General features: G+C 57.3%; 9 protein-coding genes across 9 annotated transcripts; 5 read left to right on the forward strand and 4 right to left on the reverse strand.

Annotated features, from left to right (window-relative positions):
• Window positions 1-2,916: 2,916 nt before the first annotated feature.
• On the forward strand, window positions 2,917-8,213 carry QBC33DRAFT_445860 (SepA/Bni1; the record flags this gene model as incomplete). The annotated part of the gene is made up of 2 exons (XM_060424347.1): window positions 2,917-6,541; window positions 6,610-8,213. 2 exons carry the CDS (start codon window positions 2,917-2,919, stop codon window positions 8,211-8,213), a joined length of 5,229 nt encoding a protein of 1,742 aa, XP_060286484.1.
• A 1,032-nt stretch (window positions 8,214-9,245) lies between these two features.
• QBC33DRAFT_600271 (uncharacterized protein) lies at window positions 9,246-12,020 on the forward strand. Its single transcript, XM_060432079.1, has 5 exons — window positions 9,246-10,269; window positions 10,343-10,560; window positions 10,625-10,657; window positions 10,711-10,841; window positions 10,893-12,020. Exons 1-5 carry the CDS (start codon window positions 9,474-9,476, stop codon window positions 11,710-11,712), a joined length of 1,998 nt encoding a protein of 665 aa, XP_060286485.1. The 5' UTR covers window positions 9,246-9,473; the 3' UTR covers window positions 11,713-12,020.
• On the reverse strand, window positions 11,681-13,940 carry QBC33DRAFT_527406 (phosphoserine aminotransferase). The gene is made up of 3 exons (XM_060426977.1): window positions 12,688-13,940; window positions 12,430-12,622; window positions 11,681-12,355 (listed from the first exon to the last, which is right to left on the reverse strand). Exons 1-3 carry the CDS (start codon window positions 13,611-13,613, stop codon window positions 12,179-12,181), a joined length of 1,296 nt encoding a protein of 431 aa, XP_060286486.1. The 5' UTR covers window positions 13,614-13,940; the 3' UTR covers window positions 11,681-12,178.
• A 698-nt stretch (window positions 13,941-14,638) lies between these two features.
• On the forward strand, window positions 14,639-16,166 carry QBC33DRAFT_259127 (NAD(P)-binding protein). The gene is made up of 2 exons (XM_060423090.1): window positions 14,639-15,070; window positions 15,154-16,166. Exons 1-2 carry the CDS (start codon window positions 14,734-14,736, stop codon window positions 15,921-15,923), a joined length of 1,107 nt encoding a protein of 368 aa, XP_060286487.1. The 5' UTR covers window positions 14,639-14,733; the 3' UTR covers window positions 15,924-16,166.
• On the forward strand, window positions 16,094-16,686 carry QBC33DRAFT_259118 (uncharacterized protein). Its single transcript, XM_060423089.1, has one exon. It carries the CDS (start codon window positions 16,265-16,267, stop codon window positions 16,586-16,588), a length of 324 nt encoding a protein of 107 aa, XP_060286488.1. The 5' UTR covers window positions 16,094-16,264; the 3' UTR covers window positions 16,589-16,686.
• Window positions 16,687-16,784: 98 nt separating this feature from the next.
• QBC33DRAFT_555759 (histone-lysine N-methyltransferase, H3 lysine-4 specific) lies at window positions 16,785-20,782 on the reverse strand (the record flags this gene model as incomplete). The annotated part of the gene is made up of 3 exons (XM_060429673.1): window positions 16,785-16,888; window positions 16,972-20,038; window positions 20,126-20,782. The coding sequence occupies 3 exons, from the start codon at window positions 20,780-20,782 to the stop codon at window positions 16,785-16,787; spliced, it is 3,828 nt and encodes a 1,275-aa protein (XP_060286489.1).
• A 632-nt stretch (window positions 20,783-21,414) lies between these two features.
• Window positions 21,415-23,371, reverse strand: QBC33DRAFT_527416 (uncharacterized protein). Its single transcript, XM_060426978.1, has 2 exons — window positions 22,948-23,371; window positions 21,415-22,881 (listed from the first exon to the last, which is right to left on the reverse strand). Exons 1-2 carry the CDS (start codon window positions 23,201-23,203, stop codon window positions 21,782-21,784), a joined length of 1,356 nt encoding a protein of 451 aa, XP_060286490.1. The 5' UTR covers window positions 23,204-23,371; the 3' UTR covers window positions 21,415-21,781.
• A 627-nt stretch (window positions 23,372-23,998) lies between these two features.
• QBC33DRAFT_555761 (tropomyosin) lies at window positions 23,999-24,575 on the forward strand (the record flags this gene model as incomplete). The annotated part of the gene is made up of 2 exons (XM_060429674.1): window positions 23,999-24,300; window positions 24,413-24,575. 2 exons carry the CDS (start codon window positions 23,999-24,001, stop codon window positions 24,573-24,575), a joined length of 465 nt encoding a protein of 154 aa, XP_060286491.1.
• Window positions 24,576-24,700: 125 nt separating this feature from the next.
• On the reverse strand, window positions 24,701-25,615 carry QBC33DRAFT_527420 (nucleolar protein 12-domain-containing protein). Its single transcript, XM_060426979.1, has 2 exons — window positions 25,370-25,615; window positions 24,701-25,301 (listed from the first exon to the last, which is right to left on the reverse strand). The coding sequence occupies exons 1-2, from the start codon at window positions 25,580-25,582 to the stop codon at window positions 24,840-24,842; spliced, it is 675 nt and encodes a 224-aa protein (XP_060286492.1). The 5' UTR covers window positions 25,583-25,615; the 3' UTR covers window positions 24,701-24,839.
• Window positions 25,616-25,665: the final 50 nt, after the last annotated feature.

Genomic DNA, 25,665 nt, shown 5'->3' on the forward strand with positions numbered 1-25,665 from the left:
CACCCGGGCTCAAAAACTTTCTATGCCCCCGGCGGTGCACGCCCAAATAACCGGGGTTTGTGTTTTCAAGTTTTAACCCCCGGCGTTGGTTTTTGTTGGTTTTTTTTTCCCCCCCCCCCCCCCCCCCCCTTTTCTTGCATCATCCGGACTTCGATCTCCTATGAGGACTCCCCTACGATGCTCCGGCTCCTCCTCCTGGAAAACGGGCATTTGTGGGTGGCACACACTCGCTCCGTGCACGGCAGGAGATCAAAAAACCCCCTCCTTTCGCTTGTGCCGGTTGAATTCATAGACCGACGAGACATCGTCGCGTCCTCCGCCTCCGAGACAGGTCTCAACGGTTTTTTTTTTAGACATAGCAGGGACGCGCAAGGCAATCTGCAATATGGAGCGTTCACGTTCACATCGTCTCCCTTACCCTCTTCATCTACCTACTGCATGCGGAGTCGTAAGGACGGCTCTAGATGAGGACATCGTTCTTTGGCGTTGTCGTTGTTATATAAAGACATGCCCCATGGCGCCTCAAATGGAACGCCAGTCTCCAACTCAGCCTTCACCTCATCTTGACTGTCATCGCAGCATCCAAAAAAGACCTCAACCTCAGCAAACTTAACAACTCTTCTACCCAACCCAACCCATAATGGCCAGCAAGCTCCTCCTCGCAGCCCTGCTGCTCACACCCATCCTGGGGCGCACCCTCCCTACCGAGGCCAGGAATGCAGTCGCCATCAACGAGCGTGCCATCATCGTACGTCTAAAGTCTCCCGTGGAACGAATCCATGGAACAAGCGGTTTTGAACAAGGCATACTGACCCAGTAACTCACAAATAGGGAGAGGTGCTCGAGGTCGAGAAGAGGGACGCTCTCGACGTCCTCCTGGCCCGCGAGCCACAGGGGGTTGTCGTCTCCGGCGGCGATGCTGAGAACGGAGATGGTAAGGGCAAGGGCAAGGGCAAGGGGAAGGGTAAGGGAGACGGCCACGGCGATGGCAAGGGTGACGGCCACGGTGACGGCCACGGTGACGGCCACGGTGACGGCCACGGTGATGGCCACGGTGATGGCAAGGGAAGTGGCCACGGTGACGGCCACGGTGACGGCAAGGGAAGCGGCCACGGTGACGGCAAGGGAAGCGGCCACGGTGACGGCAAGGGAGACGGCCACGGTGACGGCAAGGGAAGCGGCCACGGCGACGGCCACGGCGACGGCAAGGGCAAGGGCAAGGGCAGCGGCAAGGGTGACGGCAAGGGCAAAGGGAAGGGAAAGGGTGACGGTGGTCCCCCGGCCGGCCCCCCAGCGGGTGGTCCCCCAGCTGGCGGCCCTCCAGCCGGCGGTTTCGGCGGCGGTAACTGAAGCTCTAGTGGCTGATGCTTATGGCTGGTCGCAGCCCGAGTCACTTGTATTCGATATGTTGCGTTGGACACTTTAAAATGACTGGATGCGAGGGAACGTTATTCAGGTATTGGATTCTACTGCTCTTCGCTTCTTACAGTCGTTTTCGTTTTTTGCCCTTTATTTTGAGGGTTATCAGAGATAATGCCATTTGAGTGATATGACTTGACTTGTATTGTACAAGAGGTACCAATGAACCTCCTAGTGACTTACATAAGCAGATTTGTTTCAGGTTTTGGTGGCCCGTTCTTCAAGCCTGCATCAAACCTGCGTTTATCCTGCATGCACATGCAGATGGAGGAGCACCGTGGTCGAACATTCACACAATAAATGTAGGTACTGAGATATATAGGCATGTGTAGGTAGGTACCTGCAATTGCCAAACCAATGATGTTACTCGGGGGCCATTTCTGCCCAGTTGATATGTAACTGCGTTATCGTGCTTCTGGATCTAGATCTTAATCGTTCAATCTGTACCTAGGTATGTACTTAGAAAGTTTAATAAATACGCGCCCAGAAAAACTGCCTCGCACTCAGGTACTTAGGTAGGTACCTACCTACCTAACTTCTAGTCCACTCAGGAAGGTTCGACTTCAGCCTCGACTTCAGACCGTTTCAACCGAATTGCATAAGTGTACCTATCCATCGATCAATTGACTTGGACCCTCGTGGCACCGTCCGCTTTGACAGGTCAATGTGGTCAATGTGAAAAGGCTACCAGCTGGGGGGTTGGATGCATCAGAGTGCTACCTAGAGTAAGTGCAATCTGTACTTAGCGTGTTTGTGATAACGATTCGCCCGAACGGAAACGTCGAGACGCTCAGGGGAAGATCCCCAGGATCCCCAACTAACCCCGTTTCAGACCACGACACGACAGCCATTCTCCCATCGACCCTTTTCCCTTATCGATTCTGTCTTTCTGACCCATGGCCTCTGCGCTGCTGAGGGGTGCATTCGTTTGAGCCGAAAGAACAAATCGAGAAGGAAGCCCAGTCTCTAATACCTATTCTCCTTCTTTCTTTTTCGCCAAGGCATCTCCACACGACGCCACCCCCGTGACAATCGCTTCCAGCTGTTAGCCCATCGAGTAAAAGTATCGCTTCGTCCAGGGGCGCTTTCTCGAAAAGAAACCCTATCTTCCCTCGAACTCAGAAGGCTATAACCGGATCCCGCATAATAAAGCCACTCTACGTAAGGATCCCCCTTCTAGACCTCGTCCTCCCACGCAACAGCTTGGAGGAGGTACCTGGCTGGAGACAGTCATGCTAAATTGCCCCGATTTCATGCAACAGAACTCATGGTCAAATCCGCGCCGTAGACTGAGGACATGATGCCATCAACCTGGGGTCTGAGACACAGAGTCCACTAACGGCAGATCCACTCACTTGTCCGCACGAGTCGGCTTGCCGTTCGTTCGTTCGCATTGAGGACCACCTTTCCAAAGAAACATCCACTCGACCACGCTGGCATATTGATTGCTCCCGAGAGCGCGCGACCGTTTCACACGTCCCGCCCCCGACTTTGGGTATGTCTTCCTACGACAAGTCCAGGGCCTCCTCGGGCAGCAGGCCGTCCTTCTTCTCCCGATCCAAGAACAAGTCCGACAAGCGAAACACGAGCGATGACGGCAGGCACCTGGTCGCCGACTACGACACGGTCAGCTCCTTATCATCGCGCACCTCGCGCCACAACCGAGAGTCGTCCGTGATATCACTCGACCGCCCCAGCACCCCGGACTCGGGGTTTAACATGATGGCCGGCGTCATGACCACCATTCCCTACGATAGCGTCTCTGCCGACCGGCGCTCACCAATCCCCGTCGATTACCTCCCGAAAGGTGACCAGATGCCCGTCAGGCGCGAACTGCTCCCGCACCAACTAAACAAAGTCACCGGCGACTTCCACCAGTACCCGAACGTGGATCCCTCTTCTGTCTACAATCCTTCTGTCGGCCATCTCTCCGGACCTCGGCCCCCGCCTGGCGCCGGGAATATTACCATGGCGTCGACTGGACGTCAGACACAACTCCAGCAATGGGGCCCCGGCAGGGAAAGCGGCGCGCCGGGCTCCCACAACTCCAGATATAACTCTTACACACCGTCCGCTGGGCGTAGCTCGGCAGACCAGTCGAGTATCTTTTCAGGTAATGGAGGTCCCTATTATGAACAGGCAGTGCCCAGTCGCTTATCAAGAACAGCACTCCCCAGTGCCTCGTCCCAGTCGTCCTACTCGTCCCACCAGTCCCAGAGGGATTCGCACCGCCTGACCAAGTTTCCAGGACCACAACATTCAGGCTCAAGCTCACAGGAGGGCTTCTACTTCCCCAAACCTGACGACGACAACGTAATCGATCAGATGTTCCAGGCACTGATGCAGAAGCGAGGGTGGCACAACCTCCCGGAGCAGGCAAGGAGGCAGATGATGGCCTATCCCGCCGTCAAGAAATGGACTCTCATCTATCAGGACCGCTTGACGGAATGGCAGGGCGAACAGAGGCGGAGGCAGACGGCCAAGATCGGCCAGTATTCGAACGTCGACATTGCTCAGTACTCGGACGAGGAAGGGAGCCCCGAGTGGTATGTCCGCAAAGTGATGGGCAACGAGCTCGACGCCAAAGGTCTGGGCAGCCTGGAGGTCAACCTTAGGACCCAGCAGATAGGCTGGGTGAAGCGGTTTATCGAGTGCCAGGGTCAGGTCGCACTTACAAATGTGCTGATGAAAATCAATCGCAAGACCGCCCTCGGACCGGCGGGGCCTGACTCGGGCAAGGGAGATAAGGCCCTGGACAAGGAGTACGATATCATCAAGTGTCTGAAGGCGCTGATGAACAACAAGTTCGGCGCTGACGATGCCCTGACGCACCAGCAAGTCATCGTGGCACTGGTCTCGTCCCTTATCTCGCCGCGACTCACGACCCGCAAGCTGGTCAGCGAGGTTCTGACGTTCCTATGCCACTGGGCCGACGGAGATGGCCACCTCAGGGTCATTCAGTCCATGGACCTCGTCAAGAACCAGCAGAGCGAAAATGGCCGGTTTGATGCTTGGATGCGCCTCGTCGAGGTCACCGTCGACGGCCGCGGGAAAATGGGCAGTCTCGTCGGGGCGAGCGACGAGGTACGGAGCGGCGGCATTGGCATGGAGAACCTCCTGATGGAATACGCCGTCGCCACCCTCATCCTCATCAACATGATGGTCGATGCCGCGGAGAAGGATCTCCAGCTGCGAATCCACATCCGGGCGCAGTTCACTGCGTGCGGGATCAAGCGAATCCTGACCAAGATGGAGGCCTTCCAGTACGACCTGATAGACAAGCAGATCGAGAAATTCCGCACGAACGAGGCTATTGACTACGAGGACGTGCTGGAGCGGGAGAATAGCAGCATCAAGGACAGCATCGAAGGGGATGTGAAGGATCTAAGCGACCCCGTGCAGATCGTGGACGCCATCCAGCAACGGCTACAGGGCTCCAAGACGCAAGACTACTTCGTTTCTGCTCTCCAGCACCTCCTCCTGATCAGAGACAACGACGGCGAGGAGCGACTCCGAATGTTCCAGCTCGTGGACTCGATGCTCAGCTACGTGGCCATGGACCGGCGACTGCCGGACATGGATCTGAAACAGAGCCTCAACTTCACCGTGCAGAGCCTCCTGGACAAGCTGCACACCGACTCCGAGGCTCGCCAGGCTCAAGATGAGGCTCTAGAGGCGCGGCAGATAGCAGACGCCGCCATGGCCGAGCGGGATGAGATGAGGGAGCGGCTGGCCCTTGGCGCGGACGGGTTGGTAGCGAAGCTCCAGAAGCAGTTGGACGAGCAGGCGAGGTTCATCGATGCCCAACGGAGGCAGGCCGATGGGCTCAAATCCGAGCTGGAGAGCCTGCAAACCGTCAGGAACAAGGAGGCGCAACGGTACGAGCTGGAGACGCGCGAGCTATACCTCATGCTCCGTGATGCCCAAGACGTAGCTGCCGCCAACGCCGCCAAGGGTGGCTCGAAACTCGGAGACGACGACCCGGTGCGCATGCAAGGAATCCTCGACCGTGATAGGCTCATGGGACGGCTTCAGATGCAGATCGAGCGCCAGAAGACCCAGTTCAAGCTCGAAGGCCGAGTCTGGGGCGACGCTGCGGGCCCCTCGGACCGGTTGCGTGCGCTGCGAGAGGAGATGGATGGCTTTGCAGGGGCCGAGGGCACCCCTGGCCTGGGGGCACCCCCACGAGACCTTACCAACAGCATGCTTGGTAGTGTTCGTCGGCAGACGAGGACACCGAGAAGGACCGTCAACTCACAGGGCGAGCGCATCGAAGGCGGCGCAGAGGACGACGACACCTATGATGAAGGCATTGTCTATGAGAAGCCGCGCCTTGTCGAGATCAAGAGACCGATGGTAGACCCTAGGCAGGCCTCCGCCGGAATGTTCAACGAGCTCGCAGGCAAGGTCAAGCGGTACGATGGCAGCGATTCCGAAGAGGGCGACGGCGTGACGACCGGTCCTTCACATCCCAGCCTCGAGTCGCAGTCTCCCATCACTCCGAGTGACAACGAACCACCAAAAATCCAGGTCACGGCTACTCCAGCACCGCCGCCGCCTCCCCCCCCCATGCCGGGCCAGTTGCCCGGTGCTCCTCCTCCGCCTCCGCCCCCGCCACCGCCTCCCATGCCTGGAATGCTCTCCCCTTCGTCCGCTGCAGGACCTCCGCCGCCACCCCCCCCTCCTCCCCCTCCGATGCCCGGAACCCTCACCGGTGCTCCTCCGCCACCGCCGCCTCCTCCTCCCATGCCTGGCGCGAAGGGCATGCCACCCCCGCCGCCTCCTCCAATGCCGGGCGCAGGGTCTATGTCGGGCCGCTTCTTGTCTCAGCAGCCGGCATTTACTTCAACCGCGTCGATCGGCCTCCCCGTTGTCCGGCCCAAGAAGAAACTTAAGGCACTGCATTGGGACAAGGTCGACTCTCCTCTGACTACGCATTGGGCCGCCCATGCCCCGTCCGCTGAGGAGAGGGAAGAGAAGTATCTCGAACTCAGTCGCAAGGGTATCCTGGACGAGGTTGAGAAGCTGTTTATGGCCAAGGAGATCAAGAAGCTTGGCCAAGCAGGCGGGAAGAAGGATGACAAGAAGCAGATCATCTCTAACGATCTGCGGAAAGCATTCGGTAAGCATTCCATGTCTGAACGAGTTTTTTTCTCTAGTTTCCAGTTTTGGCCCTGACACACTTTCTAGAAATCGCTCTTGCAAAGTTTTCTCAATATCCTGTTGACAGGGTTACGCAAATGATCATCCACTGTGAGAAGGAAGTGCTCGACAACATTGTTGTCATGGACTTCTTGCAGAAGGACGATCTATGCAACATCCCGGACAACGTATCGAAACAGATGGCTCCCTACAGCAAGGACTGGACGGGTCCGGAAGCGAACAAGGAGAACAGGGAACAGGACCCGGCCGAACTCACGAGGCAAGATCAGATCTACCTTCAAACCGCCTTCGAGCTCCACCATTACTGGAAGAGCAGGATGCGGGCCTTGGCACTGACCCGCAGCTTCGAGCCGGAATACGAGGAGATCACTGAGAAGATCCGCCTAGTCGTCAGCATCTCCGAGTCGTTGAGAGACTCGGTGTCGTTGATGAACGTCCTGGGCCTCATCTTGGACATTGGCAACTACATGAATGATGCGAACAAGCAGGCGCGCGGCTTCAAACTCTCGTCCCTGGCCCGCTTGGGAATGGTCAAGGATGATAAGAATGAATCCACGCTGGCCGACCTCGTTGAGCGCATCGTTCGAAACCAGTATCCGGAGTGGGAGAACTTCACCGACGATATCACGGGTGTCCTCACCACACAGAAGATCAACATCGAGCAGCTGCAACAGGATGCCAAGAGGTACATTGACAATGTCCGGAACGTGCAGATGAGCCTCGACTCGGGCAACCTGTCGGATCCCAAGAAGTTCCACCCGCAAGACCGAGTGTCCCAGGTGGTGCAGCGCTGCATGAAGGACGCTCGCCGCAAGGCGGAGCAGATGCAGCTGTACCTCGAGGAGATGGTGAGGACCTACAACGACATCATGGTCTTCTACGGCGAAGACCCCACCGACGACAACGCCAGGAGAGACTTCTTCGCCAAGCTAGCGCTGTTTGTCAGCGAGTGGAAGAAGTCGCGCGAGAAGAACATCCAGCTCGAGGAGACGCGTAAGCGCAACGAGGCCAGCATGAAGCGCAAGCACGCGCAGCTCAAGATGATGAGCGCCGCGGGGATCGAGGGCGCACCGGCAAGCCCGATCAGCGCCGGCGCCATGGATAGCCTGCTCGAGAAGCTGCGCGCCGCCGCGCCGCAGGCGAGAGACCAGAGAGACAGGAGGAGGAGGGCGCGGCTCAAGGATCGCCACCAGGTGCGCATAGCCAGCGGCCAGAAGATCCCCGATCTCAACGAGATCCCCGAGCTGGAGTCGGGCCTACAGAGCGCTAGGAGTGCGGGCAGCGGACTGATGGACGAGGACGGGAACCCCAACCCGCTCAGCCCGGACCTACTCAGCCCGAAGGAGGCGGGAGAGGACGACGTCGCCGAGAGGGCGGCGATGCTGCTGCAGGGGATGCGGAGCGGCGTCGGCGACGGTGCGGACGACGCCGCCGACGCGGAGAAGAGGGAGAGCCTGCGGCGGTCGAGGCGTCAGACGGCCGACGAGGAGAGGCGGATGAGGAGGCGCAGGCGGGAGAAGACGACGCCCAGCGGCGACGGGACGGGCAGAGACGACGCGATGGCGGATGCGGGAGATGCGCTAACGCCTACGACCGAGGAAGCCCCGGGGGATGAAAGGGATGGCGAGTAAGAAGAGGATGAAAGCCCAGCTTCCTCCCAGAGATGGAAGGGTTGGTTATACAGTACGTAATGTTTACTTGGTGGAGGGCGGAGATGATCAGCATGGGGAGGACCGTTTGCATCAGTTGGAAGTCTCTACAACTGCTCTTTTGAAGGGGGAGCCCTTGCAGTACATACAGCCTTTGTTTTTTTATTCGAGTCCTTTGCAGACCGGGAATATGGGGGGAGGCTTTCGAACGGGGATGAACCTCCAGCAACATGGCCAGGGGTGTGGTTGGTGTTTAGGGCAGGGCGACTGGTGCTTTGCAGTTGCTGGTTCTTCGACCGGGCACTTCCGTCCTTCTCCTGAATTCCCGACAAGATCAAGACCGCCTCGCCGGCCATTCCACGAGGGACAACGCTATTATTTCCATGGGCGGATTTTTTGGATTGAGTTGGGAGGGCGTGGAGGCGGGTCTGAATCCAAAAAGCCTGGTTCCAGTCCCCTCTCTCTGGTCGACGGAATTATACAACATTGTAGTTTATATCGTATATCAAGACGATGATATCATTTCGATTCTTGGACCTGTACTGGATATAACTTGTTGTGCTGCACAGCAATACTCGTTGCTGGTTTGTCCACATCCCTTATCGTGTCGAGAACTATCGGAAGCAATGGCAATTGCCATCAACAGCAATCAATGGCCACAGTGCCGTGGAAAAACTTCCACCATCTGCTGTAAGTCCCCGGCGCGAGTAGATTACGCCGATGACAAACCACGGAGGTCCCCGTGCCTACGGTATAAATCCTGCCGAGTCGGGCGGATATTCTAGTCCCGAGCGAAGAAGATACTCTTGCCTACCAATGAGAGTGCCTGTTGCCATCGAAGATTGGCCATTTCCTTTCCGTGCCAAGTCCGGCCCACGGCCCCACGATGAGACGTTGTCGTTGTTCGAGCTCCTCCCACTGCAATTAGCCGCGAACCTGGATGGCCCCACAGAGCTCCGATCGCAGCTCAACCCCTCAATGCTACCTGGGTTATGTCAGTCAAGTATATCATCCAGGCCGTGACCCCCACCAGTCGACCCTCCGAGACGATGTTGGTTGCTTCTCTGATCTCTCACTCTCCTTTCCGTCTCTCAGCTTCTTGTCTGGGGAGCTGCTGCTGTCTGCTGTGATTCTAGCCTAGTCTATAAGCTGCATAACCCCCAAGACTTACAACGAGATACATACATCCCCTCCCCCCTTTCCCCCTCGTCTTAGCTTGGTAGTCCTAGCCTTACCACCACCATGGCAGACGCCAAGACCGGCCTCGTCCTCGGCTACAACGGCCGCCACCCCTTCTCCAAGGTGGACATCACGGACCGGGCCTCGGTGCAGGAGCTGCTCCGGACGCTCCTGGACCCGCTGGACCCCTTCTTCTCGCCTCAAAAAGCGCGGGTCCGCTGCCCCGGAGCGACGGCGGTGCGGTTCGACCAGACGGCGTCCGAGGTGGAGGGCTTCTGCCGGCCGCTGTGGGGGCTGGCGTGCCTGCTGGCGGGCGGGGGCGAGTACCACGGCACGGACTGGTGGGTGCAGGGGATCCGGGCGGGGACGGACCCGGAGAGCCCCGAGTACTGGGGCCACCCGCGGGACAACGACCAGAGGATGGTGGAGATGTGCCCGCTGGGGTACGCGCTGGCCGTGGCGCCGGCGCTGTGGGACTCGCTGTCGGGGCGCGAGAGGGCCAACGTCGAGCAGTGGCTGGGCAACTCGATCAACGAGAAGGACATGCCAAACACAAACTGGCTCTGGTTCCGCGTGTTTGCGAACCTCGGCCTCAAGAAGAATGGCGCGAGGTTCTCGCAGGAGAGGCTGGACGCTGACATCGAGCACCTCAACACCTTCTACCGCGGCGACGGCTGGTCAAACGACGGGCCTGAGGGCATCCACCAGATGGACTACTACTCGTCCAGCTTCGCTATCCACTTCTTGCAGCTGCTGTACGCCAAGTTGGCCGCCGACGACGAACCGGCCCGCGCCGAGGAGTTCAAGAAGAGGGCCCAGATGGCGGCGCTAGACCTGGTGCATTACTACGATAAAGAAGGTAATGATGATCTCTCCCTGCCCTCACAAGTGCTGCCTTTTCCTCGGAAGTGGATGCTGACTACTTGAGAAAGGTCGATCCATTCCCTTTGGACGAAGCGTGGGATACAGGTTCGCCATGGTCTCGTTCTGGGGCGCTATGGCCTACGCTGGTGTCGAGCTGCCCGCCCCCTTGACCTGGGGCATGGTGAAGGGCATCGTGCTTCGGCACCTCAGGTGGTGGCAGACCCAGGATAACATGTGGAGCCCAAACGGGACGCTTACTATTGGGTATTCATATCCCAATATGTATGTAAGTGTCTTGCTCCCTCCCACGAGAGCTGTGGGCTTCGTTTCTCACTTTTCGTGACACACAGATGGCGGAGAATTATAACAGCCCTGGGAGCCCAGTAAGTCTACCCATCCACGCCAATATGGCGTAGACTAGCTAAACCTACCATAGTACTGGGCTTGCCTGGCTTTCATCTGCCTGGCGGTGCCGGAGGACCACCCGTTCTGGACTTCGAAAGAAGAATACCACGGAGATTCGATCCCCAAGGTCAAAGCACTCAAGCACCCAGGTCACATCATGAGGTCAGTCCCGCAGAGTCTGGAACACACGGTAGAAAGCTGACAAACGCCTAGCTACCTCGGCGGCCACTGTATGCTGCTCTCCTCGGGCCAAGCCTGCAGCTATCCAATGAAGGGCACGCACGCCAAGTACGGCGGCTTCGCCTACAGCAGCGCGTACGCGTACTCGGTCCCGCCGGGCCTGTTCACGCTCGAGCAGTACGCGCTGGCGTCGCAGCTGGGCCTCTCCGACGACGGCGGCGAGTTCTGGAAGGCGAGGCGGGTCTCGGAGTACGCGGGGATCGAGCAGCGCGGCGACAAGCCGGTGCTCGTGTCGGCGTGGAGGCCGTTCCCCGACGTCAGGATCAAGACGTACTTGGTCCCGCCCGAGGAGGCCACGCCGAACTGGCACCTGCGGGCGCACCGCATCGAGGCCGGGCGCGAGGTCATGACGGCGGACGGGTCGTTCGCCATCCGCAACGAGCGGGCCCTGGACGGGCGCTACCTCGACCCGTACGACGCGGCGGCGTGCGAGGGCACGCGGCCGAGGATCATCGGCAACTACGACGTCGCCACGCCCGAGGCCTGGGCGAGGGGCCGCGAGGGCGCGTTCGCCGTCTCCAGGGGCGCCGTCGGCATCAGGGCTCTCGAGGCGGAGGGGGTCGGGCGGAGGGCCACGCTGGTCAACGCGGACCCGAACTCGAACCTCGTCGAGAGCCGCACCGCTATCCCGACGCTGCAGCACACCGTCGCCGCGGGGGAGACCGTCTGGTACGTCTCGGCCATCTACGCGAAGCCGGATGGCGAGGGCGTGCCGAGGGAGTCGTACCTCGACGGGTGGGATATGGTGCCTGAGCTGCCGGCCTGGCTCAAGGCTGAGATTGATGGGTCTTGAGGTATTGACCACTTTTTCGGGGGTGGCTACATGATGCCTTCTCTGCCGGAAGGAGGGAAGTGCGGATTTGCAGTGCAAGGACGCCGATAATGTATATGTGCCAGGCAAGGGGTATTTGCCGTCGCCAACCAAACTGCGAAATGCCGATAGCTTAAAATGCTCCCTCCGTGTACTCGACACCGACACCCTCACAATTGAGAAGTAGCAAGCATCTGGGATTAAACAAGTATCACAAAGATGACTTTAAATTGCCAGTCTGGATATCATGACTTCTCTCCGTAGAAGTACGTAGTACATCCACAAGTCTCGTGTCTCGTTGAAGAGCCGAGAAACCGGCTACCCCCTTTCACCCCGGCCGAAATATCCCATCCCATGCACACGCTCCATGACCCGCCAGATGCCCTTTAAACCTCCTTTTCGCCCTCGACAGTTCGTTTCCTAAGTTTTACCACACAGTAATGAGGACTCAGGCCTTGGCGAACGACTCGATGAACGTCGCCAGCTTCTCCGCACCGGCCAGCGGGATCGAGTTGTAGTTGGACGCCCGTATGCCACCCACGCTACGGTGTCCCTTGAGGCCCGTCAGGCCCTGGGCCGTAGACTCCTTGAGGAAGGCCTTTTCGGATTCGTCGACGGTGCCGTTCTGGTATTTGGTGTCAGGAGTAGGGGATACAGGGGGTAAACCAAAATAGCTTGATTGGGGGGAAGGAGGCTTGCCTTTGTGACGCGGAAGCAAATGTTCATGTTCGACCGGACGGACTTGTCCGGGATGATCTTGTACACGTCCGGGTGCGCCTCCAACGCGCTGTAGATCAGCTGTGCCTTCTTTTCGGACAGTGCCTCCTGGCCGCCGACCTTGTCTGGGTAGGTCCTGAGCAGCTTCTTCAGCACCTGACCGGCGATATAGACGCTAGGTGCCAAACCGTCAGCTGGAAAACGAGCAAAACCCCCTCCGCGGTCCAACTTCCGACTTACTCGAAAATGCTGAGAGTGTTGTACAAGCTGTTATTCTTCGCAATTGTCTCGTAGGAGAGCATGATGGGCGGGATGGGGAGGCCGAGTTTCCGCATCAGCGCCGGCGACGGCTGGGTCGTCGTCGGGGGCAGGAGGCTCTTCTTGATCACGGCGACGGTGACGCCCGTCGAGCCCAGGTTCTTCTGGGCGCCGAAGAAGAAGATCGAGTAGTTCGTCACCGGCACCCTGCGCGACAGGATGTTGGACGACATGTCGGCCACCACGATGGGTCCTTGCCCGTCCGCACCGGGGGCCAGCACCTTGGGGAAGGTGGGGAACTCGACGCCGTCGACCGTCTCGTTGTCGCAGTAGTAGACCATGGCGGCGTCCTTGGACAGCTTCCAGGTGCTCTCGTCGGGGATCTTGCCAAACTTGCCGTCGTTGGCAGTCCGGGCGTCCGCCACGAGGTTCACGAGCTCGGGACCCAGAAGGCGCTGCGCCTCCTGGTAGGCCTTGAGAGACCAGCCGCCGGTGACGATGTAGTCTAGCTTGAGCTCGCCGGCGTCGATCTTCTTGCGGAGGGCGGCGACAACGGCGTCCTGGTCGGCGTCCTTCTCGTCGGCCACGCCGAGCTCCTTGAGCACGGCAGCCTTCTGGCGCACCACCCACGCGCCGACGAGGTTGTACACGGTCGCGGAAAATTCTCCGGTTCCGCCGGCCTGCATAAATATAATGTCGTAGTCCGAGGGGATGTCCAAGTACGAGGCCAGGTCGGCCTTGGCCTCGTTGATCACGTTGGTAGCCAGCTCGGAGCGGTGGCTGTGCTCGGCGATGCCCAGGCCCGTGCCATTGAAGTTGAGCAGCGCTTGTGCGGCGGTCTCGAGCACATCGGTCGGTAGAGCGGCCGGGCCGGCGCCGAAGTAGGTGATCTCGGGGCGAGTGGGCATATCTTTGGTGACGGGGGGGCCGGTGCGGGGTCAGGTATCCCACTAGCGGGGTCGGGGATTCGAGAGTCGATTGTTGGAATATCGGCACGAAGAGAGACGGCCCTTGACTAGTGTCAAATGTTATGACGAGAACGCGAGGGAAACAGTGGGTGCAGCGATCCAAATCAAGGGATAAGATGAGTATTAAAAAACCGGACGGAGGCCGGTGTCGGATCAACCGCGAATTACGTGACTCAATGCTTCCCCAGGTTTTACGAGAAACTTTCACAGGCGCCGGCAGGAGCTGAGTAGCCCCGCAACGTGGGGTCCCAGGATCTTCGAGGTGGGGGGTCCTTCCTTGAGCATGCAGTGGCGGGCGGGTGGGTGCGGGGTGACCAACTGACGGGCTGCTCTTTCGAATCCCAGGCGCGTTTGGCGGCATGTAGTCACCTAGGTATTTAACCGACCACTAGGGGCGGGGTTTTGAATCTAGTCGGGGCCGGGCCTCTGCTGTTAACATTCCTACCTCGGGTGGATGCATTGGGAGTTTACCTCTTGCGGGTGACATGGCGCTGCCCTGTTGAACTTGTTCATGTTTTGTCAACTCTCTCCGCCGCCAAAGCCTGTAGGGCAAGCTTCCAAGGCTCATCTGGTCTGCGCGCATTGATATCTAGCCATCCCAGGGGCCGAGATCGCGTCCAAGATCCAACAACTGCCGCTCGGGCTCCACTACTCATGCCACGCTTAGTGCCCCTTATTAGCGCAGAGCCTGCCTATAATAGCCAGATCGCAACCCCCGTTACAGACGGGCAGCCCTGCCGACTCACAAGAACCTGTTCTCGCTTCGCTGTATTATTAGCAGTGTCTGGTTGTGATGTTGCACCCCTCGTATCCTTCATTTTTGAGCCTCACCTTCCCTTGCACACTGGGGAGCGGCTAGCAGAGCTGTAGCCGACGACCCCACCCGTGCCCACCCACACCTGTCCACAGACGACAGCAAAAGCATGACAGACCGAAAGAATCCGGAAGCCGCGCCCGGAAGACAGTCGCACTCGATCCCTGCGGCCTCGTTCCGTGCGGCACCCCCACCCCTGTCTCCCCCTGCGATGACAGCGTCGCAGAAAGATTGGAAGCAAAACTAATGCAACACGCAGCGACCCACAACTCGCCAAGGACCTGGTTCCTCACCTCGTCGCTCTCGCCCCTCATCATCCGCCTGATCCGCCTGCTGCTGGCCCACGGCGACTACGTGGTGGCCTGCCTGCCGCCGCACGAGATCGAGCACGAGGACCGTAGCGCCGAGTTCCGCGAGCTCGTCAACGAGTGCAAGAGCAACCGCAAGGACAGGGAGGGTTGGAAGGACCGCATCCGAGGGATCCGTTGCGATGGTCGCATCATGGGCCAGTGCGGCGCCGCCATCGCCGAGGCCGTCCACGTCTTCGGCCGCATAGACATCTTGTTGTGCTGTAAATTCGAAGGTACTTGTTCCCCCCTTCTTTTCTCATGTTGAGAGAGAGACGCGGCAACACTCGCTGACCCCACCCCCCCCCCCCAATCGCAGCCGTGGTCGGAACCGTCGAGGAGCTCTCCACGACCCCTGCGACCCAGAACCTGGTGCGCGACCAGTTCGAGACCATGTTCTTCTCGCAGGTCAACTTCATCAAGGCGGCGCTGCCGCAGTTCCGGGCCCAGCACACGGGCCACATCATGGTCCTGACCAGCATCGGCGGTCACATCGGCACGCCGGGGCTGGGCATGCACACGGCGGCGACGTGGGCGCTCGAGGGCTTCTGCGACTCGCTGGCCTACGAGATCGCGCCCTTCAACATCAAGGTCACCATTGTGCAGCCCAACAAGGAGATCCCGGCCCTGACCAACCGCATCGTCTTCGTGCCCCAGCTGCCCTGCTACGACAGCGAGGCCAACCCGGCCCCGAGCGTCCGCGACATGCTCGCAAACGTCCTCAACGCCAACCCGGACACCGCCCTCGACCCCTCCACCGCCTCCGCCGGTGGCGAGGGCGACGACGACGACCAGGTCCAGTCCCGCTACCCTAAGCTCCCGGCCTCGTCCGTCGACCGCCTCGTCACCGAGACCGTGCACGCCCTCACCGCCATCGGCGGCCACGAGAACCCGCCCGCGAGGCACATTGTCGGCTTCGAGGGCAGCATCGCCGTCAAGGAGAAGCTGAAGACGGTCACCGAGGAGCTGGAGGAGTTCCTCGAGGCGAGCCTCTCGGTTGACATCTTTGAGAGCGAGCTCAAGACCGAGGCGAGGCAGGGCAGGTCGGCCATGGTTGAGGGGGGCGGGCCGGGCTCGGTGATGGGGTAACTACCTGGGGAGTAACTATAACTACCTTGTTCGGTGGTAATTGCCTCAAAAAGTCGTCAAGCTACATATCCAGGTGGAGGCGACGAGGTTGTATCAACATCTCTAGCGCATGCAATAATTGGACATTTAATTAGCAACAACTGCTGCTCTGTTGGACTATGTAGATATACATTAGGGCACTAACGGCCCTCTGGTCGTTTTTTTATATGTATGTACAAGGCATGCAGTTTTATACTTCCGGTGACTGCCTCAAAAAATCCACGCTATCTCCCGCGAGCTTCTGAGCAGTACGCCTGGATCTCCCTTCGATCCCCCCTGTGACCAGCCAGGAAGAGCTGGAGATGGGAGCCTTATCCCTTGCCTTTCTTTTTCTTTTCCAGACAGCAGCCCATCCGGGCAACTGCAATCCCATCCCATCCGCACCATCCCGTCCCATCTCCTTTCTTCTCTTGCATTTAGCTTTGATATCATCAACAACTCTCCCATCAAATGCCCCGACAGGTTCGGCATTGCCCCATCGCAAACAATGGCAAGAGAAAGAAAGTTACACGGTCCCCGCCCCACCAGTTACGAACCACGCCCCAACCGCCAAACATGCAGTATATAAAGCTCACTGCTCGATCTTGTTGAAGACCAACCGGTGGATCATCCAAGGAGGACGTTGAAGTGGGAGAACGAGAACAAAGGGGAAAAAAGACGAAGAGAAGGGCAAACAAAATGAACCTGCAAATGCTAATTAACCCACCAGAACCCACCAAACGGCGCCTTGAAACCGAGCCACAAATGCCACCATAGTTCCGTTTTGTCCGCCCAAAAAAATTAGCGGCACCCTCTCTTCGCATATCAAAATACACTGCGGGATTAATTGAGGAACCCTTTGCAAGCAGCCGTGCCACAGAGGCAGGGGATGCGATCCAGGCTGCCAATCTCGCGCTCGAATTTGTAGTCGTACGTCAACTCCTCGTCTGTGGCGTGTTCTGTCAGCCCACCTGTCACGCACGCACGCATTTGGGGGGAGGGCGGGGGGGAAGGGGGACCCAACACTTACTCTGAGCAATGTCTCGGAGGGCATAAATGACGATGCGCTTGCTACCCTCCACCTTGATGATCTTGGCCGTGCAGTTGGGCATGCAGCTGTGGTTGATGAACCTCGCGATGCCGCCCTTCTTGGTCGCGTCGATGACCGTGTTGTCGTCGATGCGGAAGAGATAGCTGCTGCCGATGCCGCTCTTGAGATAGCGGTTCTCCCTGATCTCAGCGATCTGCTGCCGAACCTCCTCGCCGACGTACTCAATGATCATGTCGTCCTTGGGGATGTTCTCCATCGCGTACAGGCCCCAGTTGTGGATGGCCGACCGCGCAAACTTGACCGGCTTCTTCCGCTTCTTAAGCTGGTTGAAGCGGAGGACATCCGAGTCCTGTCCGAGAGTCTTCCGCTGGTCGTTCAGGTCCGCGACGAACCGCCGATTGTTGACCCGATTGGCCCGAGAGTTGCCCTTCGCTACTAGGCTTTCAGCAGCCAGCCTGGCAGCCTCTGCAGCAGCGGCGGCCGCATCCTTGACGGCGCCCTTTCCGGCCGCATTTGCCTGGCGCTCCTCTCGCGCCTTTTTGACCTTGATGTGGTGTGGCAGATACTTGGACTTCTCCGCGTTCAGAATCTTCTTGACGCCTTCGGTCCGAGCACAGCCGGTGAGATTCGGCACGTAATACCCTTCAATGGCAACAGGCCACTTATTAGAACCGTCCCTCGAGTTCAACTGGCGAAGCCGGTCCCGTTTCCACAGCCACAACTCCGGATCGCCGATGTCGCCAACGCGGAACTTCTTCAGCTTGCTTGCGTCGGGGACGTCTCTTTCGCCCAGGGACAGCCCCCGGAGTGATGCGACGTCGAGAGCAAAATCTGGTGGTAGGACAAGCGCAGACGTCTTCGAGATGGGGTAGAGGTTCTCGTCCAGGTCGGGTTTGCTATCTTGCGCTGCTGCCTCAGCCATTGGCTTCACCACGTCAGGCTCAGTCTTCGGCACCGGCTCAACTTCGTCGACACGATCGACATGATCCGGCGGTTGGAGAGCCTCCTCCTCATATATCTCCTGCTGCTGTCTCTTGAGCGCCTCGCGCTCTTCAAAGATTTGCTTCTTGGACTTCTTCTTGGGCTTTATTGGCTTTTTCTTGCCCTTGAACCCGCCCGGGACAGGTGTTCCCATTCGAGAACTGTCAGTCTCCTTGTCTTCAGCTAGCTCGTCATCCTGAAGGATGATGTCTTCGGGCGCTTCATGAGAGGTGAGCTCGGTCTCGATGCGATTGATCGACACTCCAAAGAGCTCCTCGTCTGACTTCTTCTGGCGCTTTATTGCCGTCTCGATCTGCAGATCTAGCTTCCTCTTCTTCGCCAACGTCGACCCGTCAATGGCAAAGCTAGCCTCGGTCATGGAATCATCTTCGGCAGGGCCCCAGGAGCCGTACTCATCTTTCAGCCCTTCGTCATCCGTGCTCATCCGGCTTCGGGGCCGGGATTCGGGTTCCTCGGTGTCCCTTGCGAGCGAGTCCCGGTTCTCGGTTTCGTCCTCGGACTCGTCGTCGCTGTCTTCCTTGAGCCGGTGGTGCAGCGAGCGGAAGGCATGGCGCACACTTGCGGGCCGATGACGGGCGAAGGGGTCGTTGAAGCCATGTTTGCGAGGCCCCAGACCTGTGTTCTTCGCTTTCCGAATTCGAGGCAGCGATGAAATATCCAGGCGGGCGGTGCGCCGCTCAATGGGGTCCGCTCTTGAATTTGGGGTGCTGACTGGAGACCGATCCTCGGCATCTTCGAAGACGATGGGGGGAAGTCTCGAACCTAGCGGCCTCTCGATATTCAACTTGCGCCGCTTCGCAACATGATTTGCAGGGTCGAGATAGTTGAAAAGTGCTGGCGCCGCAACCCTGGTCCGGATATGTTTGATCAAGTGCTCCATCATCTCCCGGCGCACAACTTCAACAGCTTCGAGAACCGGGTCGAAGTTCTTCGCCCGTTGCTTCTTTTCTTCCTCTAGGTCGGCTTCATCCTCCCTCCGGAGCCGTTCTTGTTCGTCTCGCCTCCTTGCATCTATAGCCGGTGGTCTTCTTTGCAGACTTCGACTCCGCTTCTGGGGATCTGAAGAAGGATGTGACGCCTGACCCACAGTGCCGTATAGATGAAGCTTCATCACCATCGTATAGGTGAAGAAGGCAGTTCCGTCAGCGGCCCTCACGCAGCGCTCTGCTTCGGCGCGTCCAAGGCCCGAGTCCCGAAAGAGGATATAGTACCCCGACCTGTCCGCACGGATGTCATCAAACACATAAGTCTTGAGCCGTTTCTTCATGTGGGCAATTGTGGTGTGCATAACAGGAACATGTTCGTGCGCCACGAAGATGTATGGCTCGCTCTTGATATGGTTGGTGATGGGTTCGGGCTCGATCAGACTCGGTAATCTGGGCTTTATGGGCATCCAGGGAGCTTCGGCAGGGGTCGCAGGGGTCGCAGGGGTGGGAGTTCGATGTGCCGCTGGACCTTTTGGCGCAGTAGGAGGCGGTCCTGGGATAGCATCCTTTGGTCTTGGACCAGTTGGGATCTTCGGCGCGTTGGCGGCAGGCGTTCGCGACCTTTCTCTTCCCGACTTGAGCACTTCTTCCAGCATTCTCGAGCTCTTTTTACCCTCCGGATCGTATTCTACCCGGACCTGGTTGGCTTCGATTCTCTTTCCATGCATCGACCGAACTGCCCGTTTCGCGGCATCCATAGCTGTTATGGCAAAGGGTCGGACACGATTGGGCTTCGCGTCCTTGTATCGGAAGGTAGCAAACCCCAGATAGCTTCCAGTCTCAGGATGCATCTTATTGCTGCTCTCAGCAACATCGCCAAACGAAGCAAAGACAGCGGCGACCTTGGAGAAGGTGATCAAAGGATTGAAACCGGTCACGACGACCTGGGTAGGGGGCCCTGGCCCACATGAAGTCTTGGGATCGAAGGGATACGGTTTGAGGTTATAGGGTGTATGGCGCAAACGCGCACGGGGTAGATGGAAGTCGACATTAATGTAGTTGAGCCACCCACCTTTGGCCAGGCGAGGGTCTGAGGGGGGAGCGTCATCTTCATCGTCCTATACGTAAAGCATTAGCCAGGTAGTTCATGTAAGAAGATGACGCTCCCCCCTCTGCAACGGGTGTAATATTCTGTATATACGTACCACTCCAAACTCCTTGTATATCGGTTTCGCCTTTCTCTTCTCGGAGCTTGAGAGCGAACGATCGAGAACAGGGTCATATGTGCACTTGACGCCTTTGATCGAGCGGCCAGGGTTTCGGGCGGGTACGCGTTCGATAGCGCTTGGCACAGGGGTGGAAGCACCGTTAGCGGCCGGGTTGGAAATGGAGACAGATCCATTGACCCTCTCGACATGTTGAGGTGTGGTCGAATATGCCTTCGCTGAGCTGGGGGGGTTTGTGTGGGAAGGGGAGTCGATTGTGGTGGGAGGGGTCATGAGGCTGCTCTGGGTTTTCGATAGTGTCCCAACAGCTTGTCGCGTCGTGCTAAACACAGAGGAATTCGAGCTTGCAGAGCCAACAGTATTGGGAATATCCCCAGCGACAGATTCGGCGGCCTCATCGGGAGGTTGGTGCGCAGTATCAGAGCCAGGGTCATCGCGGCGAGACCGCGACGAAACACCATTTTCTTGTCCAGAGCTGAGCGAAGCACGGTGGCCATTGATGTCAATAGTATTGGAGGATAGAGAATCCAGGGTTCTCATTCTCGTGGCCTTCTCGCGCTCTGCCGCCCGGTCTTTCGCGGCCCGCGGCGCGGTCGGGAAGTACTGGGCGAAACCCGCGCCTGGAGGGCGAGTCATGGTGAGATTGATGGTGTTCTACCGTGCCGACCGTCCTCCAACCATCATAACTCGTGCCGGCGATGCTGAGAGCGACCATGCATGTGTGTCGATGGGATTATGTGGGAGTGTTGCGGTAAAATTACGCGCGCATATAGCGTCCACGCGACAGGCGTTCTGCCGAAGCGGACGGGCGCACTGTGATGATGGGTATGTTTGTTTTGGCGTTCATCGATGGTCGAAAGTCTAAAATCCCAGGTAGGGGTCTGTAGAGGTCTTTGCCGATGTCAGCGCAGCAGATTGTGCTTGCAAACGGGCGGAATGCTGGGGTGCGAAAAATTGGCCGCGAAGGAGACGGTTTGATGTGAGGTCAGAAAGTTTGAAGAGGGCTGGAAAGTGTCCAAGCCAAGCTGCCAGCAGGGATGCTAGTTCTGAGGGTGAGCATGGAACCAAACCAAGGCAAGCCTCTGTCTGGTACGTACCTTGTGATTTTAGTACGCCGCGCTCCACGGCACTAATGGGCAAAGGGGTGTGGCAGCTGCTGCCAGCTGAGAGATTCTAGTCAACAATAAATCTGCTGATGCGACCAGAGCTGTGGAAGTTTTACGGTTTCTTTCAGTCCTTTGTTCTATCATCATCATTTAGGAATGAGATCGGCATTGTTGGAACTATATTCATATCAACTAGGGAAGAATGTGTTGATAATCCCAGTAAGCTGGGAAGTCTATCCGTAACACTAAGGCCGTCTTCAAAAACGAGACGTAAACTCTTAGCAGCGATTCATTCGCAACCCCTTTTCCCAAAGGACTTCAGTTTGTCACATTCCAATCCTCCCTGTTCCAACCCAGTCAAAGGAGAGTCTTGGCCAATCTGAAAAGTGGTATGCCCCAAACGCCCAATCGCCAAGTTATACATCCACCGATCGTAAACGCATGCATGTAATACAAGCCAGGGCCTCTGTTGAGTTATAGGTAGCTCATGATGGAGCTGGAAATTCCAGATTAAATCCATGACTGGCCTCTAGAACCCCAAGTCCAACTTAAATTCATCATCAAGCCCGTCGTCATGCGGCATAGCCGATCCGCCTAGGTTGCCGTCGTCGTCCTCGTCAACATCGAAGATGGATAGAAATTCCAGCTTCTTCAACTCCCCGTTTTCAGTCTTTGACGCTTGACTCTGGGCAAAGCGAGTCGGCGTGATTGTCGTATCGGACCCGGAAGATGCTGTGCTTACGGACCGGGTGAAGCTTCGTCCGGCAGGCTGCGGCGGATCGGGGCTATGAATAGTTGACAATGTTGTTCTCCCTTTGCTGTAGCCCAGGGTGCTTCTTGACGCTGCCACGGCTGTCGCTCTCTCAGCCGATGACTCTCTCGTAAGAACTGGCCGCTGAGCTGGTTTTCGAACTGGAAACAAATAGGATGGGCCCTTTGCCGCTGTAGGTGCAGGCTTGTTTATCCTGGCCTGTGAATTCGTGGCAGCCTTCGGGGCAATGGATAACGCAGAAGCGGCTTTTCGGGAGGCAATGGTAGAGGGATGCTTCAAAAGAGGACGCAGGGCCTTCTTATCCGACTTCAGGAGGGTTGTCGAGGCTGTCGAGTTTGTCATCGAGGCTCCCGTCTTCTTGGCCTGCTTACTCCCAGGCACATCTCCGACGCTCCAGTCAAAGTCGTCCATATCCTTCCGGACCTGCTCGTCCAGTTTCTTCAGGTCGCGTTGTCTCCGCTCTTCCATCTCTCTTTCTTTCGGGGAAACGCCATTCTCATCGACAGGGTTGAAGTAGAAGTCATAATAGCCCTTGAGCATGTTTTCCGGCTTCAATGCCTCAAATGTCATGGCCCCCTCCGGGAGGACATCGGATTGATAGGGAATGTCTTTCGGTCTTGGAGGGGCATATTCAATGTCATCCTCCTCCTCTTCTAGAGGGCCGGCCTTGTCATTATGGACTTCCAGTCTCGAGGGTTCCGTGTGAGGAGCAGCTTGCTTGGGTCGTCTAGCAGTCGTGGGCTTGGGCTGTGTCTTTTCGAACTCTCGTACTATATCCTTCACTCCGCCTAGAGGTCCAGCCCGAGCCTTGGCATTCGTGGTCTTGTTACCGAGAGGTGCTCGGGAGGTTCGGGACTCTAATTTAATCATGGTCAGAAACTGGCATACGGGACGGGCGAGGAAAGAAAGGTGGTGATACATACCGAGAGGTGTGACCAGGTTCGATTTCCCTTTTCCAGCAGTTGGTATGTTTTCGTTCCCCCTCGTTCGTAGCACGCTTTTACCTCCAAACCCCGGATTTGCATTCTCGTCGTTCAACGGGACTTTCCCTGGTGTTTTCGGAAACCGGGCTCCTGGTGTTTTCGGCTGCAGAGCCCGTATTCCCTGGTTCTGTTGCTTGCTTGCAGCACCAGCCTGGTGACTGAAGGCCAGGTTTTCCTGGTCGCGAGCTGCCAACATATTGTCTAATCTGTCTTGGCGCTGAGGACAGAGGCAGGTTCGGTGAGGACGGGTACCGAACTCTGTAATCGGCGTTGGTGTTGTTGTTGCTGACACTGATGTATTCTATGATCGAAAAGTTGAGAACTTGTAAAATCTGGGGAGGGCGATGCGAGTTTGAATGGTTAGATCATCCTTTGTTTGGGAATCTGGGAATGGAATGCGTTGACCTGACAACAATTGTTGAGGTGGTCAGTGCTTCTCCTTGCCTGTGGGCTGTGGCTTGTGGCGGTACGGAGTTACGTCTCGTACCATTATTAGCAGGCACCCTATCAGCTCCTGAAACCACTGGACTTCAGGCTGGTTGAGGAGGCTACACCCCACCTTCATATGAGCAGTGCACCATTCTGGTGATCAGACACACACTCACTATTACCACACACGCAGCAGCCCAAGCCAGCGAATCAGTCTCCCCTCTCGATTTCTCATCTCCCACCACCACCACCATCACCACAACCCGCACTGCTGCCTTGTCCGAAACGAACTGTCAAGCTTCATTTTCTCACCATCGTCGAATCCGACTCCCTTCGAAACCTATCCTCACCTTGCTTCCCAAAGTAAATCCCAACTACTGCCAAAATGTCGGGCCAAATGGATCGCATCAAGGAGGTGAGCTTTATCCTATTGACCCCACTATCAACAGCCGGCCCCGACACCCCTCATTTACAGCTCTTTCTGCTCGATTGTGCAACATTCCGTCCCGGTCTCAGATACGTTGGGCATCACATGGCTGAAAATGTCTCTCCTATTTAGAAAATGAACTCGCTCCGCCTGGAGGCCGACACGTCGGCAGCCAAGATCGAGGAGCTCCAGGCCAAGATCAAGGTCCTCGAGCAGGAGAACCTCTCCAAGGAGCAGGAGATCACCTCCCTGCAGCACAAGAACAACCTCCTAGAAACTGAGGTTGACAAGCTCGATGTTGCCGTCAAGGACTTGAAGAAGTCTGCCGATGAGGGTGTGCAGCACGGAACCCAGAACGAGACCTTGGCACGAAGACTGCAGCTGCTCGAGGAGGAGGCAGAGGAGGCGGACAAGACCCTGCGCGAGGCCAACGAGAAGTAAGTTGTCTTCCATCCCATCTCCGAGGGTTTCGATTTTCTGTGGGCTTCCACATGTCTGGCAACCCCGAGAGACAAAGGACTTCAATTTCTAACCCCTTTATTACTGCAGGTTGCGCCAGACCGATGTCAAGGCGGGTCATTTCGAGCGGAAAGTCCAGGCTCTTGAGTCTGAGCGCGACCAGTGGGAATCCAAATACGAGGAGATGGCTACGAAGTACTCCAAGGTCCAAAAGGAGCTGGAGGACTTCCAGATCGAGATTGGCAACATCTAAGCCAGCCAGGGGAACCTTGGAGATTTGCCCGGTCCTCGCCCAGTTGTTGTTCTACGTTATATTTGCCAGCGTCGCCACCTTGTTGGATGGGCTTCCATCTCTGGACTCTCAAGCTACACCAGGGTCGGTCATGGTTGAAGGGAAGGGGGAAGAATGAGCGGAGGTTGATCCCACGACAGAAGCACCTGTTTGTAACACACGAGTAGTGGTTGCTATTTTGCTAGGAATTGACCCCCCTAGATCTTTTGATACCACTACCACCTCTCAAGGGGCATGCCTCTTCGATTTCGCCTTCTGCTTCCTGGCCGTGAGTTTTCTCTCAAACTTGGTTTCGTAACGGAAATCCTTCTTCTTCTTCTTTGGCCGTTGTTTCTGTGGTTTACTTGATTCGCTTTCAGTGGCCTCCGTTGTCGTCTTATTGCCGCCTCCCTCATCTCCCTCGTCGTCCTCCTTTTCCTGCTGGTCCTCCATCTCCGGCTTGTGGAGGCCTTCCCTGTCGACTGTGACAGACTCTATCGTGACGGTCGTGTACCGGTCCTCATCGATATATTCCTCCTCGAGATCGACCGGCCGTGCCTCTGCCTCGTCGTGAATGCCATCCCACTCCTCTTCGCCAGAACCGGTTTCGGCTTCTATATCTCCTGTGCCGGCTCCCTGGGCTTCTCTGAGGAATTTGTTGACTGCGTTGACATGTTCTTCCAGTGCTTGCTTTCGCTCGTCCCTCACCTATAGACTGTTAGCATAACGGGGAAGATACAAGATTATGGATGCATCGGTCTTGAATCCTCGCCTACCTGTTTGCGCAAGTCGATTCTCTCCTGCCTCTCCTTCTCTGCCGCAATCTCCTGCGCCTGCTTGATTCGTGCGAGCTTGCGCTTGCGGAACCCTGTAAGATACTCGACGCGAGCACTGTCGTCGAAGCTGATCTGCTCGATTGCATGTGTAGTTTTCCGTTTCTTGCTCGGAGGTAGAGGGAGACCCTTCTTTTCTCTTGGCCGGGCGAACATGTTGATCGTGTTTTGTCGTTGTTACTGAAAATGATACCTGCTTGGTCCAAAAAAGTCCAAAACTTTAACACCCCTCCATGCAC

The sequence above is a fragment of the Phialemonium atrogriseum genome (genome assembly GCF_030411735.1).
Source record: "Phialemonium atrogriseum strain 8032-3 unplaced genomic scaffold QBC33scaffold_4, whole genome shotgun sequence".
Lineage (NCBI taxonomy): Eukaryota > Fungi > Ascomycota > Sordariomycetes > Cephalothecales > Cephalothecaceae > Phialemonium > Phialemonium atrogriseum.

Excerpts from the sequence above, each read along its gene's own strand:
- QBC33DRAFT_600271 (XM_060432079.1), top strand. The coding sequence starts at position 9,474 with ATGGCAGACGCCAAGACCGGCCTCGTCCTCGGCTACAACGGCCGCCAC. Across the intron at positions 10,658-10,710 it reads ATAACAGCCCTGGGAGCCCA|TACTGGGCTTGCCTGGCTTT; the intron begins GTAAGTCTACCC and ends AACCTACCATAG. Across the intron at positions 10,842-10,892 it reads CACCCAGGTCACATCATGAG|CTACCTCGGCGGCCACTGTA; the intron begins GTCAGTCCCGCA and ends ACAAACGCCTAG.
- QBC33DRAFT_527406 (XM_060426977.1), bottom strand. The coding sequence starts at position 13,613 with ATGCCCACTCGCCCCGAGATCACCTACTTCGGCGCCGGCCCGGCCGCT. Across the intron at positions 12,623-12,687 it reads AACACTCTCAGCATTTTCGA|CGTCTATATCGCCGGTCAGG; the intron begins GTAAGTCGGAAG and ends TTTGGCACCTAG. Across the intron at positions 12,356-12,429 it reads TTTGCTTCCGCGTCACAAAG|AACGGCACCGTCGACGAATC; the intron begins GCAAGCCTCCTT and ends ACCAAATACCAG.
- QBC33DRAFT_259127 (XM_060423090.1), top strand. The coding sequence starts at position 14,734 with ATGCAACACGCAGCGACCCACAACTCGCCAAGGACCTGGTTCCTCACC. Across the intron at positions 15,071-15,153 it reads GTTGTGCTGTAAATTCGAAG|CCGTGGTCGGAACCGTCGAG; the intron begins GTACTTGTTCCC and ends CCCCAATCGCAG.
- QBC33DRAFT_259118 (XM_060423089.1), top strand. The coding sequence starts at position 16,265 with ATGGGAGCCTTATCCCTTGCCTTTCTTTTTCTTTTCCAGACAGCAGCC.
- QBC33DRAFT_527416 (XM_060426978.1), bottom strand. The coding sequence starts at position 23,203 with ATGTTGGCAGCTCGCGACCAGGAAAACCTGGCCTTCAGTCACCAGGCT. Across the intron at positions 22,882-22,947 it reads GAACCTGGTCACACCTCTCG|AGTCCCGAACCTCCCGAGCA; the intron begins GTATGTATCACC and ends TGATTAAATTAG.
- QBC33DRAFT_527420 (XM_060426979.1), bottom strand. The coding sequence starts at position 25,582 with ATGTTCGCCCGGCCAAGAGAAAAGAAGGGTCTCCCTCTACCTCCGAGC. Across the intron at positions 25,302-25,369 it reads GAATCGACTTGCGCAAACAG|GTGAGGGACGAGCGAAAGCA; the intron begins GTAGGCGAGGAT and ends AACAGTCTATAG.